Source organism: Polypterus senegalus, chromosome 12, assembly GCF_016835505.1.
Source record: "Polypterus senegalus isolate Bchr_013 chromosome 12, ASM1683550v1, whole genome shotgun sequence".
Lineage (NCBI taxonomy): Eukaryota > Metazoa > Chordata > Cladistia > Polypteriformes > Polypteridae > Polypterus > Polypterus senegalus.
Genome location: NC_053165.1, coordinates 125,188,888 through 125,203,870, shown reverse-complemented (window position 1 = coordinate 125,203,870; position 14,983 = coordinate 125,188,888). Strand labels below are relative to the sequence as shown.

Here is a 14,983-nt window from a genome sequence, read left to right as displayed (position 1 = left end):
ACTGTCCTCATGGATAAAACATTTGTAATTTACTGTTTTATCTTATAATTGAATGTACTGTAGTTTTAAGTATCTCCTCTGCAACTTATGCATACTGTTGTCAGATGTATCCTTTAATTTCCTGGTTGTATCTTTCAATAGCGCCTGATTGAGGAAGAGAACATGTTGGCCCCATCTCTACAGCAGTTTTCCTTACGTGCAGAGATGTTGCCTTCTTATATCCCAGTTCGTGTAGCTGAAAAAATCCTGTTTGTGGGAGAATCTGTCCAAATGTTTGAAAATCAGAATCAAAACCCATCTCGATCTGGTAAGATAATGTAGTTCTTATTCTAATGGCAATATAGATCAACATTCAAAAGGTGAAACTTTTCTGTTAAAGCTGTTTATCATAATACTTACTAGTGTGACATCATAGTCTCTAACTTTCAATAAGTGTTCATTGTTTGGGATTTTGGTTATTTTTAGCAAGAAGTATTTGATACTGAATTGCTTTTTCTGTTTCAGACAAAATCTAAATTTCCAGTAAAGCTTGTCTGCCTTTTCCTCAGGTTCTATTCTCAAGCATCAGGAGGATTTGTTTGCTGCAGAGTTTAATCATCTTAAGCAGCAACCTCTTTTCAGTCTTGTTGATTTTGAGAACCTAATTGATGGCATCCGAAGCACAGTTGCAGAGGTAGGGTATTTTGAACCAGGTGACACATTTGGAAAAAAACAAAGGCGCTTATTGGTGTGCAGTGGGTGCAGTTGTGATGAGCTGTGAGAAAAATTAAGAAGGCCCGGCCTTCAGGGATTCTAGTGTTAATGATGGATAAATAGAAGTTATATTATACAATTTGATGTCAGGTCTTGTAAAATGGGGAATTAGTAAGGTGTTTGTAAATAGTGTCACTACCATATCTTCCTTGCAACAGTGATGAATTTATGAATGTGTGTGTTTGTATATGATTTTTTGTATGTGTGTGTTTATACTGTATATATGGCTGGATGCCTGTATGATAGAAGGACCAGGGGAGGGAGAGTGGGCTCAAGACATTATCTCCCCAGGATGCTAGAGGGCAGACCCCGGGTTGCTGTGGTGTTGCGGATTTACGCAGGGCACTCTGGGAGTTGGATTTCTCTGTAGCCCTGTTGGGTTCTGTTGGTGCCACCAGGGGTTGCTGTAGAGACTGCAGAGCCTTATGAATTCAGGCTTCTGACACACCTGGGAGTACTACTTCCGGAACATGGTAATGGGCAACCTGGAGTGCTCCCGCGTGCGTCTTAAATAGAGCCAGCTGCCACTACTCTGGCAGCAAGAGTCAGGAGGGATGAAGCTTGCCAGAGAAGGATAGGAAGCGAAAGGAGAGAAGAAATTTCAAAATTTTATAAATTTCAATTATGATTAATTAATTCAATACGTAACACGCTTCTCATTTACGGATTTTGGAACCTTACACAATTACAAATATAACATACACACACAAAAAAAAAAAAACAAATGCACCATGCTTAATATAAAAGCACAGTCCAGGGTATTCCTTTGGATTTTTTTTTGAAAATATGCCAATTACAACGTTAGTTCCAATGGTGGTAATCACCTGAGAAAAATCGTCTGGTCACATGAATCACTAATAGGGTTAATAAACTTGTTCCACCTTTTCCAAGGTACAGAAGCATATAAAGAAAAAACAATAGTCTTCTTAAACAGAGTTAGGGTTAATTCATAATGTACTGTATAAAGCTTAGCATTGTTTAGAAAATCAAAAAAGGCTTGGGGGAAAAACCTTGACCATCCATAAAAATTCATCTGATTTTGATAAACAGTTGATTATGATTTTCTTTGTGGATTAACTCTTCTGTTTTAAGTGATAGTTAATTTTAAATAAACAATTCATAAACTTTTAAAGTAATAGCTATAATTCCTCGGCTTTACTTTTATATATTGATATATGTATCTATCTTTGAGGAATGTAAACTGGAATATATGAAATATTACTATACTCGGCTAGTAGCACAGCGATCACTACCGCCAAATGAGCTATCTACCACTTTATCATTGAAGCATCTTGTCTGAGGATGAAAAGGGTGGAGTAAGGATTTATATATATATATATATATATATATATATATATATATAATATACAGTAGAGTCTCGCTTCTCCTTCCTTATCTGACATTCCATATTATCCGTCGTCCCACCACAAAAAAAACGCATCAGTTGGCAACAAGAACTGCAAGTTGCGAGCGTGAAAGCAGTCTATTTTTTGTTGCTCCCGAATCTACCGCAGCTAATTACAGTGGAACCTCGGTTTGCCAGCATAATTCATTCTGGAAACGTGCTCGCAGTCCAAAGCACTTGTACAGTATGTCAATGCGAATTTCCCCATAAGAAATAATGGAAACTCAGATAATTAATTCCACAACCCAAAACTATTCATATAAAAATGATTAATACAAAATATAAAGTAAAAATACATAAAGCAATGAACCTGCACTTTACCTTTGAAAAGAATCATGGCTGGGGTGAGTGAGTTTCTAAACTCTTGTGGGATTCCACCCAACGGGACGACACGCACAGCAACAACAAGAAAAACAACATTTATTTATACAGTACAGCACATTTTCATACAAAAAGTAGCTCAAAGTGCTTTTACATACTGAAGAAAAGAAAAATAAAAGACAAAATAAGAAATTAAAATAAGACAACATTAGTTAACATAGAAAAGGAGTAAGGTCCGATGGCCAGGGTGGACAGAAAAAACACAAAAAAAACTCCAGACAGCTGGAGAAAAAAAAAAAAATCTGCAGGGGTTCCAGGCCACGGGACTGCTCAGTCCCCTCTGGGCATTCTACCTAACATAAATGAAATACAGTAATCCCTCCTCGATCGCGGGGATTGCGTTCCAGAACCCCCCGTGATAGATGAAAACCTGCGAAGTAGAAACCATATGTTTTTATAGTTATTTTTATATATTTTAAGCCCTTATAAACTCTCCCACACTGTTAATGTTATTAGAGCCCTCTAGACATGAAATAGCACCCTTTAGTCAAAAGTTTAAACTGTGCTCCATGACAAGACAGAGATGATAGTTCTTTCTCACAATTAAAAGAATGCAAATAGATCTTCTCTTCAGGAGCAGAGAATTTCAGAGAGAGAGAGAGATAGCGTTCGCCAAGAAAAGCAAACAATCAAAAAATCAATAAAGCGGCATTTTTTAGAAGAGTGTCAGTATCTTCTAAGCAGACAGCCTCTGTGCAAACAGCCCCTCTGCTCACATCTCCTCCGTCAGACGCAGAGAACGTCAGAGAGAGCGTGAGATTAAAGCAAACAATCAAAAAATCAATAAGTGTGCTTTTGGAAGCACCGCGATAAAGCGGCATTTCTTAGAGGTGCGTCTGTATCCACTAGGCAAACAGCGTCTGTGCAAACAGCACCTCTGCTCACACCCCCTCCGTCAGGTGCAGAGAATGTCAGAGAGGGTGAGATAGAGGCAGAGACAAGCAAACAATCAAGCACCGCCCGGGAAGCATATCTTATAGCATTGAGGAGTTTTAGTTAATATGTAATACATGCTCTGATTGGGTAGCTTCTAAGCCATCCGCCAATAGCGTCCCTTGTATGAAATCAACTGGGCAAACAAACTGAGGAAGCATGTACCATAAATTAAAAGACCTACTGTTCGCAGAAATCCGCGAACCAGCGAAAAATCCGTAATATATATTTAGATATGCTTACATTTAAAATCTGCGATAGAGTGAAGCCGCGAAAGTCGAAGCGCGATATAGCGAGGGATTACTGTAGTCCTCTTTGTAGTTAGGGTTCTCACGGAGTCACTTGATGTTGATGGTCATACAGACTTCTGGCTTTTAATCCATCCATCATTGTTGGAACATCCCGTGCTTTGAGTAGATGGTGGTGGCTCAGTTTATTTCTAATAGCCTCATTGTATCCATTATTGCAAATCACTGATAGCCTCATTGTATCCATTATTGCCAATCACTAAGATTTCAGTTTTCTCTTTATTTAACTTGAGAAAGTTACTATTCATCCATTCTGAGATACAAGTCCCAAAGCAATAGCAGTCTTCCAGTGCTGTAGCAGTTAGCCATAAAAGCGAATCCGAAAAGATCGTGGACATGCTATAAGTGCCTGCTGTTGATGGGTGATACAAGGAACATTATAAATGCCCAGAGCACAGTATTACTTTGCCCAGACCCTGCCTGACTGCTGTGTCTTTGTATAGGAGAGTGGCAGATCCCGCTACAATAAATAACCATGTTGTTGCTGTTTCAAGCTGAATAAAGCTGGTGTTGCTAAAGTACTGAGACTCAGCTTAGTGTTTTCGTGTGCAAGATGGGGACTCGCATGTCACAGCATGCACGTCACAGCACAAACACACACATACACACACACACACACACATACATGCAGTCACAATGCTGTAGTAAACAGTATACGATTGTACGGATGTTGACTATATGAGTGACGGAGTTGAGGCTCTAGAAAATGCAATTAATTACATTGAGTAACAAGAAGAAGCTACAGGAATCGACATAATGATGCTGCAAAGATGGCGATACTTGGCAGCATAAACGGCACTCGTCAGGAAAACAGACTATGATCAAAAATGTCTTTAAATCATCACAGGACTGAACTTTTTAAGTACAGTACATACTGTATTTAACTTCAGACAATTCTGTAACTGTAAGTTCATTTTTTCAGTTAATTTATTCTGTTGTTTTGTTGTAAAACATGATTATTAGGTTCATAATGTTTAAAATTTATAATTTGATGTTTAATAGGCTTTTTCTTAACACCTCCCATTATCCAACATTTTTGATTATCCGACGTTCTGCTGGCCCATTTATGTCAGATAAGAAAGACTCTACTCTGTGTGTGTGTGTGTGTGTGTGTGTGTATATACAGTATATATATATATATATATATATATATATATATATATATATATATATATATATATATATATATATATACTGCTCAAAAGAATTAAAGGAACATATTTTTAATCAGAGTATAGCATAAAGTCAATGAAACTTATGGGATATTAATCTGGTCAGTTAAGTAGCAGTGGGGGTTGTTAATCAGTTTCAGCTGCTGTGGTGTTAGTGAAATTAACAACAGATGCACTAGAGGGGCAACAATGAGATGACCCCCAAAACAGGAATGGTTTAACAGGTGGAGACCATTGACATTTTTCCCTCCTCATCTTTTCTGACTGTTTCTTCACTAGTTTTGCATTTGGCTACAGTCAGTGTCACTACTGGTAGCATGAGGCGATACCTGGACCCTACAGAGGTTGCACAGGTAGTCCAACTTCTCCAGGATGGCACATCAATACGTGTCATTGCCAGAAGGTTTGCTGTGTCTCCCTGCACAGTCTCAAGGGCATGGAGGAGATTCTAGGAGATAAGCAGTTACTCTAGGAGAGCTGAAGAGGGCCATAGAAGGTCCATAACCCATCAGCAGAACCAGTATCTGCTCCTTTGGGCAAGGAGGAACAGGATGAGCACTGCCAGAGCCCTACAAAATGACCTCCAGCAGGCCACTGGTGTGAATGTCTCTGACCAAACAACCAGAAAGACTTCATGAGGGTGACCCAAGGGCCCCATGTCCTCTAATGGGCCCTGAGCTCACTGCCCAGCAGCATGCAGCTCGATTGGCATTCGCCATAGAATACCAGAATTGGCAGATGCACCACTGGTGCCCTGTGCTTTTACAGATGAGAGCAGGTTCACCCTGAGCATGTGACAGAAGTGAAAGGGTCTGGAGAAGCCATGGAGAACATTATGCTGCCTGTAACATCATTCAGCATGAGCAGTTTGGTGGTGGGTTAATGATTGTCTGGGGAGGCATATCCATGGAGGGTCACACAGACCGCTACAGGCTTGACAAAGGCACCTTGGCTGCCATTAGGTATCAGGATGAAATCCTTGGACCCATTGTCAGACCCTATGCTGGTACAGTGGCTCCTGGTGCAAGACAATTCCTGGCCTCATGTGGTGAGAGTATGCAGGCAGTTCATGGAGGATGAAGGAATTGATACCATTGACTGGCCACCACACTTTCCTGACCTAAATCCAATAGAACACCTCTGGGACATTATGTTTTGGTCCATCCAATGCCACCAGGTTGCACCTCAGACTGTCCAGGAGCTCAGTGATGCCCTGGTCCAGATCTGGGAGGAGATCCCCCACAACACCATCTGTCATCTCATTAGAAGCATGCACCGATGTTGTCAGGCATGTATACAAGAACACAGGGGCCATACAAAGTGCTGCGTACAATTTTGAGTTGCTGCAATTAAATTTTGGCAAAATGGACTAGCCTGCCACATAATTTTTTCACTCTGATTTTTGGGGCGTCTTTGAATTCAGGGCTCTGTAGGTTGATCATTTTCATTTCCATCAAACGATGTGGCATCCTTTCGTTCCTAACACATTACCCAGTGTATATCAGTATAGATATCCAGGAGGATTTTTTTGTCCCATTGAGATCTGATGTGTTTTCAAAGTGTTCCTTTAATTTTTTTGAGCAGTTTATATAGCGGGTTGCAGACCTGTGGGAGTAGGGGTTGGAGAAGGTGCTAGAAAGTTGGATTTGGGGTTATACAGTCAGTGATTGTTAAAGTACAGGGTGGGCCATTTATATGGATACACCTTAATAAAATGGGAATGGTTGATGATATTAACTTCCTGTTTGTGGCACATTAGTATATGTGAGGGGGGAAACTTTTCAAGATGTGTGTTGACCATGGTGGCCATTTGGAAGTCGGCCATTTTGGATCCAACTTTTGTTTTTTCAATAGGAAGAAGGTCATTTGACACATCAAACTTCTTGGGAATTTCACAAGAAAAACAATGGTGTGCTTGGTTTTAACGTAACTTTATTCTTTCATGAGTTATTTACAAGTTTCTCTTTATTTACAGCCATTGACATGTCGCAGAGGTTAACACATGAGGAGCGGATAGAAGTTGTGTTGATGTCTGGTGAACGCAGTAACCGGGTCATTGCAGCAGATTTCAATGCAAGACACCCTACGAGACCACCCATCTCCCATGCTACAGTTAGCAAACTGCTTGCTAAGTTTCGTGAAACTGGTTCAGTGTTGGATTTGCCAAAATGTGGGCGCATGAAAACTGTCACTAATGAAGAAACATCAGTGGCTGTCCTAGCTTCATTCAGCAAGAGCCCACAGCGTAGCACTCACCGCATGTCACTGGAGAGTGGCATTAGTCGAACATCCCTTCGGCGGATATTAGCTACTCACAAATGGCACCCTTACAAACTCCAGCTACTGCAGCATCTCAATGAGGATGACCCAGATCGTTGCACTGAATTTGCAGAATGGGCAAAACAAAAATTGGAACAGGACCCTCAGTTTACGCAGAAGATTTTGTTCAGTGATGAGGCAAACTTTTATGTGAATGGTGAAGTTAACAAACAAAACCACCGCTATTGGTCTGACACTAACCCACATTGGATAGATCCCTCCAAGACTGTTGGAACAAAAAAATTGATGGTGTGGTATATGGGGTACAAAGATAGTGGGGCCATTCTTCATCAATGGAAACCTCAAGGCCACTGGATATGTGAAATTGCTACATGATGATGTGTTTCCCTCTTTATGCACTGAAGCTGGCACGTTCCCTGAGTTTTCCAGCAAGATGGTGCACCACCACATTATGGGTGTCAGGTCCGAGTATTCCTAGATGAACAGTTTCCTGGAAAGTGGATTGGTCGTTGTGGGCCAGTTGAATGGCCCCCAAGGTCTCCCGATCTGACCCCCTTAGACTTTTATCTTTGGGGTCATCTGAAGGCAATTGTCTATGCTGTGAAGATACGAGATGTACAGCACCTGAAAATACGGATACTGGAAGCCTGTGCTAGCATTTCTCCTGTGGTGTTGCTATCAGTGTGTGAAGAGTGGGAGAAGAGGGTTGCATTGATAATCCAACACAATGGGCAGCACATTGAACACATTTTATAAGTGGTCAGAAACTTGTAAATAACTCATGAAAGAGCACACCATTGTTTTTCTTGTGAAATTCCCAATTAGTTTGATGTGTCACATGACCCTCTTCCTATTGAAAAAACAAAAGTTGGATCCAAAATGGTCGACTTCCAAATGGCCACCATGGTCACCACCCATCTTGAAAAGTTTCCCCCCTCACATATACTAATGCGCCACAAACAGGAAGTTAATATCACCAACCATTCCCATTTTATTAAGGTGTATCCATATAAATGGCCCACCCTGTAGAACTTTTGGGACACTTTATTACGTCAATCACTACAGTATCAAAAAAAAGATAGCACAGATCGCATTAACGCAAAGAAAAGGAAATTAGTTTAAGTCAGAGAATTTCAAAAACAGGGTTTAACTCACATGCATTTATTGGTTAACTTGCAAAAAAAATTATTAACTGCTGACGATGTGGACCGTTTTGTCTGTGCTGGAATTCCAAACAGAGAAACCTATCCTAAATTATGGTACAAAGTCATTAAACACAAGTCTCTCAGACCTCATTTAAAAGATTCAGCATATTGGGACATATAGGGCCGTAGCGCTCCCTTGAACCCCTGTCCACAACTCCAGACACCAGGTCAAAGTCTAAACGATGACTTTATTAAATTGCCACAGTGCACAAAGCGCCCTCTCCTCCATTATACTCATAAATCAACAATAATACAAGCAATAAATCAATCCTCCAACTCCCAGACGCGTTGCCACCCTTCCTCCCAGCTCAGCTCGCCGTCTGGGAGCTCCTATAGTCCTTTTATACATCCTGACCTGGAAGTGTTCCCAATACCCAGTCCATGTGATTCATTATCACTTCCGGGTCAGGTACAAGTCGTCTTCTCAACCCGGAAGCACGTCGCTCTTCCTATGACATACTTCCGGGTTATAGGGCACGAATTATTCTTCGGTCCTCCCTGCAGCTTCCTCTTGCAGCCCCTGTGGTGTCCAGCAGGGTCTTGTATAAAAATTACATTGTCCATGACTCCCTGCTGGTCTTCGGGGCACCTTCTTACTGCAGGGAGGGCTCCATCTGGCGGCCTGGGGGTATTGGCTGGGATGACAAGCCGGCCAAAGACCACAATATATATATATATGAATGGAAGAGAAGGTCTGTGATACGGTTTGCATATTTGCAGCTGGAGATCCACAAAGGGAGAAAATGAATCACGTATTATAAAGTAGTTTTTATTCCTGAGCTTTCAACCCCTACCAGGGGTCTTCATCAGAGGATAATGCTTAGACTTACAAGAATCAAAGGCAATAAATAGCAATAACTTACCTGAGGGGTGGCTAGGTCCTGGGTGGGGGTTATTGGGTGTAAAGTCTTGTTTATTAAGAATAAGTTCTTCTTAAATTTGCATATGCTGGATTTATGTCCAAGAGTCTGTTGATGGTGTTGTCATTTGATAACCAGGATTTAGCCAGCTCTCTGGCACTTTTATTATTGGCTTTAAATTTTACTTGTACATCATCCCAATTAGTTGTAGGATGGTCCGCCTATTAGGCTGACCACTGGTCTGAATTTCAGTGGTGTTTTATGTATTTTCGGGAGTCCATAAAATTCAGGGCAGATAGCATCGTTGGATTTCATTTTATAATAATTCTGTGCATCCAGGTGGTTGTTATTCTGGAGTTTGGTCAGAGCAGTGTTTATTCTATTAATTGTAGTTTTCGTTGGGTCATTACTCAGCTGTTGATAAGTGTTAGTGTCAGAAAGAATTTCTTCCATAGCTGTGGTGTGTTATTCTTTGTCTAAAATGACAGTTACGCCTCCTTTGTCGGCTGGTGTGATGATGATGCTGTTGTCGTTCTGTAGTGATCGTAGAGCTTTTTGTTCACTTGTCGAAATATGTTTGGTCAGTTGTCCTGTGTGTAGTTGGCTGGCGATGTTGCACCTTATTTCTTGTGCATTTTCTGTCGGTACTTTTTTTAGTTTTAGTTTAGTTTGTTAGTATGTTGATTTCCAGTGAGTTTATTCTACTTTTTGTTGAATGCATGTCGTCTAGAAATACGGTTTTTGGAAGCTGTGTCCTGGATCCGTTTGGTCCCTTCATCTGTAATCGTTTGTCCGCATGTTGTGAAGATTTTTGAAAGTTGCTTCGTAGTTTCAGATCTGTAAAAGCCTCGTTGGCGGTGTGTTTCCTTAAGTTCATATAAAATTCATTTTGTAAATTGTTGCATGGTGGTTGACATCTTCGTTGTGTTCGTCGGTGGTTTAAATCGTAAACATTTTGGAGTTACATCGTGCTTGATGCAACTATACAGGAAAAAGAGTTTTTCATAGGTGTGTGCTTCACGGATTGCCGACGTTTCCCATCGTCTTAAGACATTGGAGGGCTTCATGCCCGAATCGCGTATCATAAAGTAGTTTTTATTCCTGAGCTTTCAACCCCTACCAGGGGTCTTCATCAGAGGGTAATGCTTAGACTTACAAGAATCAAAGGCAATATATAGCAATAACTTACAGAGGGGGGTTGGGGTTTATATATGTGTGTGTATATATTTATATGTATTTTATATATATATATATATATATATATATACTGTGACAGATTGTGGGCGCTATCGCTCGCTTTGTCTTTCTCCATATAACCAATCACCACACGATAAGCGTCTTTGTGAAATTAAAACCTAGACCTCAGTTTTCAGAACTTTAAAAACTATTTTCATTATACATGTTTAATTATGTTATCCATTCAGAGGTCTAAGCTTATAACTAGTTTTAATTTCACAAATACGTTTATCGTGTGGTGATTGGTTATGTGTAGAAAGAAAAAGGATAGTAACTTGGGGTTTAGTACGTCAGATAGAGACACGAGTCTAAAAGTAAGAAAAAAGTTGGTTCAATTGAAAAAGCGTTTTCTAAAGCTGAACGCTCGGAGGTTGAGTGTTATGCTAGGCTGTTCAATACTGCTTCTTTAGAAGAGTTTGACCCACGACCATCTGTGGAATTCTGGCTGTCACCTGGCAACAGGCACATCACTCATAAAAAACCTGAAAAGTCATCAGCATCCACTTCTGCAGGACCCTCAGTCCAGGAACCATGCAGTTCAGCTCAAGCAGAAATGAATAGCATTCAGCCCATTCAGCCCAAATGGTAAAGATTCTTGGGGGAGAAGATGTTGCAAGACAAAAGCTGAAGAACATGGCAGAAAATGAATCAGGACAGTGTTCTGTTATGTAACTGTAATATATGAAAAAAGAACTAGTGTACCTATAATGAAGGCATTGTTTATTAGCCAGTTAAAATAAGGGAATCTTTTATATAATGTTCTAGAGCAAGGTGGCAAAATACTACTCCCTGAAAGAACTTTTTTCAGTTTTAAAATGGAAGGCAGTTTTGGTATCAATAAAAGAGATCAGAAAAAATTAACTATTTTTCACTTTTGTTATTTGTTTATGGGCAAGTGAATTTAACTGGCGGACAAGTGAATTTTCTAAGTTTACTTGTCTGTGGACAAGTAGAAACAAATTTGATTTCCACACACCTGATGACGAACTTCCAGGTTATAGGGCACATATGACTCTTTGTTCCTCCCTGCAGCTCCCTCTTGTGGCCCCTGTGGTATCCAGCAGGGCTGTGGATGAAAACTCCATTGTCCAAAATTCCCTGCTGGTCTTCGGGGCACCTCCATACTGCAGGGAGGGCTCCATCTGGCGGCCTGGGGGTTTATATATATATATATATATATATATATATATATATATATATATATATATATATATATATATATATATATATATATATATATAAACTACACTTATATTAAGTTAAAAAGTGTACTAAAAAGTAAAAAATAAGTGTCTTATACATCACTTGTAAAATAAAAGGTGGGTGCTTTTGCTAAGATTTTAAGACGTGTTTTTTGAATGTTGATTGATGAAAAGAGCCCACACTTTTATTTTACAAGTGATGTATGACTTATTTTTTACTTTTTAGTACACTTTTTAACTTAATATAAGTGTGGTTTTTAAAAAGTATTTTTTTTATATATATATTATTTTCAACTCTTTAGTCTTGGGTTTGTTTTAGTATAGTCAGTGTTACTCTTTCGAGGTTAACATCTTCAGTGTTTTGTGTCGCGTCCACAAGCTTGTCCCGAGCCGTGATTCTGAACATTTCAGTGTTGTTGTCTCTGAAGTGCTGCAGGACCGCTTCATTGTGATCAGTGACTTGTTTCTTGGATATTTCTATCTGTTACTAGCACCATCTATTTAAATCTTGAACTATTTTTCATATGAAAATTTAATTTCTTAAATAACATGGATTAATTGATCAATTAGTGAAAATGATTATTGATTCATGTATTGTCATTGTGTGCAAAATTTCAAGTAATTTGGACAATAGGAAGGGGTTTAAGTATTGATTATAAGATTTTTTTTTTCTTTTTTTCGCCTTATACAGTTTCTTGTATTAGGAATTTTAGTTTTCACATAACCCTTGGGGTCAGAGCGCAGGGTCAGCCATTGTACAGCTCCCCTGGAGCAATTGCAGGTTAAGGGCCTTGCTCAAGGGCCCAGCAGAGTAGGATCTCTTTTGGCAGTGATGGGGATTCAAACCAGCAACCTTTGGGATGCCATCGCAGATCCTTAGCCTCAGAGCCACCACTCCGCTGCAATTTGTACCAGACAACAAACAGGTGAAGTTAATATAAGCGTGGTAATAAAAGTAAAGTTGAAAGGATTCAAAACTGGCCAACCTCCATATAGTGAGGAATATATGATCTCTTTTTAAAATGAAATATTTGTCACACTGTGTGGCTAATTACAGTGAGTTCAGGTATTGTGCCATTTTTGTTACTGCAGGGACTACTTTTTTAAATGCTATTTATCGATAAATGGGTTTCATTTGATATGATCATATCATGAAAAATCAGGAGAGGCTTTGAAAACTTATGTGAATAAGAAATATAATATACAAGCACATCACACTTAAAGCCAATACGTGTGATCCAGACTTGGACGAATTCAGTGAGCATTTCAAGGTTACTGCCTAGGAGGGGGTTTCATCATCCTGACAACTGAAAAGATGCAGTCTGATATCAAGACTCTTAATTGTAAATCACTATAAATAAACTTCTAACGGCATTGTCTTTTGTGGACACACTTGAGCTTTTGTTAAGTTTACTTCCTCTTGGGGACAAATAAAATATTGATTGATCAGTCTATCTAAATAGGTAAGGCTGTATTATCAGTCTTCAGTGGATGTCAATCCATCAGAGGTTAGAATCTCTCTCATGTACCTGCACTCACATGCATGGAAAAAAAAACATTTTTGTAGTTGTTTTGAAAATGCCTCCTGCTTAACAATGTTCTTTGCTGACACTGCCATCTCTGAGCATGCATTTGTGTTTACATCCTTTGAAAGGGGAAAAATAGTGGTACTGATTTATTGTATGTGTTTAAAATTTGCCACTACCATTTGGGCTTGGTCAGATCTCAAGGTTTTAAGTTCTGGCTTTCATGTTATGCCTGAGCCAGCTTATGGTTGTGAATATTTTAATGCCTTTGACATTACATGCAAAATATCTGCTTTTACAAAACAAAAACTAGGGATATACTGTATACAGAGGCACAGCTTTGGGCCAATGTTAACTCCAATCTAATTTAACAAACTTGTGCCATGGAAAATATAGCTGCTCCAAATTTAGTTCAAGTCATTGCTCACTAAAATATCACTTCATCCTGCTGAATTTTCTATTACAACGTACTTTACTTCTTTGTGGGCATGGCATCCCAATACGAAAAAGTTCTGTTTAAGCATGTTCATGTTATTACTGGTGAAAGTAGTCCAAAACATTAAAGTAATAGAAAATAATAATAATAATAATAATAATAATAGATAGATAGATACTTTACATTTTATTTGAAGTGCCTTTCAAAAAACTCAAGGTCACTGTACAATCAAATAAAAATTAAACATTCAATAACTTAAAAATTTTAAATCCAAATAAAACAACACCAGTAACAATTACAGTGAATAAGCAGTTTTGAACAGATAAGTTTTAAGATTAACCTGAAATTGGTGAAGGGTAGTCATGTTCCTAAGGTAGGCAGGTAATGAGTTCCATAAGGAGGACGTGCTGGTGGATTATTTAAGTTGATGGAAGAAGAGGATCTGAACATGCGAGAGGGTTTAGTGACTTGTAGGAGCTGTGAGAGATATGTAGGGGCAAGATTATGAATTGCCTTATATGTAAGGACTAAAATTTTATAGTTGACTCTAAACTTTATTGGCAGCCAATGAAGCTGCTGAATAACAGGTGTAATGTGATCAGAATAGGGTGTTTTAGTAATTATACGAGCAGCCGAATTCTGAACAAGTTGAAGTTTATGTAGTAACTTTTGGGGCAGACCAAAGAGAATCCAAGAGACCAAGAGTTGGAATAGTCCAGACGGGAGGTGACCAAACTGTTGACTAAAATAGCAGTAGAGTGATTTGACAAAGATGGACGCAGGCGATTAATGTTACGCAGGTGGAAGTAAACTGCTCAGGTAACAGAACTAATATGAGACTGAAAAGACAATGTGCTATCCAGAATTACATCAAGGCTTTTTATCTGATCTGTACAGGTAACAGATGTGTTGTCTATTAATACTGAGATCTTTGACGCCTTCGCAATTGCAGATTTCGTGCCCATAAGAAGCACCTCAGTTTTATTAGAGTTCAACTGCAAGAAGTTAGAAGAAAACCAAGACTTGATTTCAGCAAGGCAATCAGTAAGTGAGGATGGTAGAAGCGATGCAGGTGGTGAAGTTGAGATCTATAACTGGGTATCATCTGCGTAACAATGAAAGTTTATCTTCCATTTACGAAAAATGACCCCCAAAGGAAGTAGATAAATGATAAACAGCAAGGGGCCAAGGACAGAACCTTGAGGAACCCCAGATACTACGGGAGTGGGAGTAGAGGTACATGTGTCCAGCTGAATGAATTGAGTTCTGTCTGTAAGATATGACTT

The 14,983-nt window shown here is 39.3% G+C and overlaps 1 protein-coding gene across 2 annotated transcripts in view; it reads left to right on the top strand.

The window, feature by feature from the left end:
• The window catches only part of tubgcp4 (tubulin, gamma complex associated protein 4), a 110,435-nt gene that overhangs the window by 64,805 nt on the left and 30,647 nt on the right, over positions 1–14,983 (top strand). For both annotated transcript variants that reach the window (XM_039773377.1, XM_039773376.1), the window contains exons 8-9: positions 142–307; positions 549–673. In XM_039773377.1, coding sequence (XP_039629311.1) covers positions 142–307; positions 549–673 — 291 coding nt within the window. The remainder of the gene's footprint in view (positions 1–141; positions 308–548; positions 674–14,983) is intronic.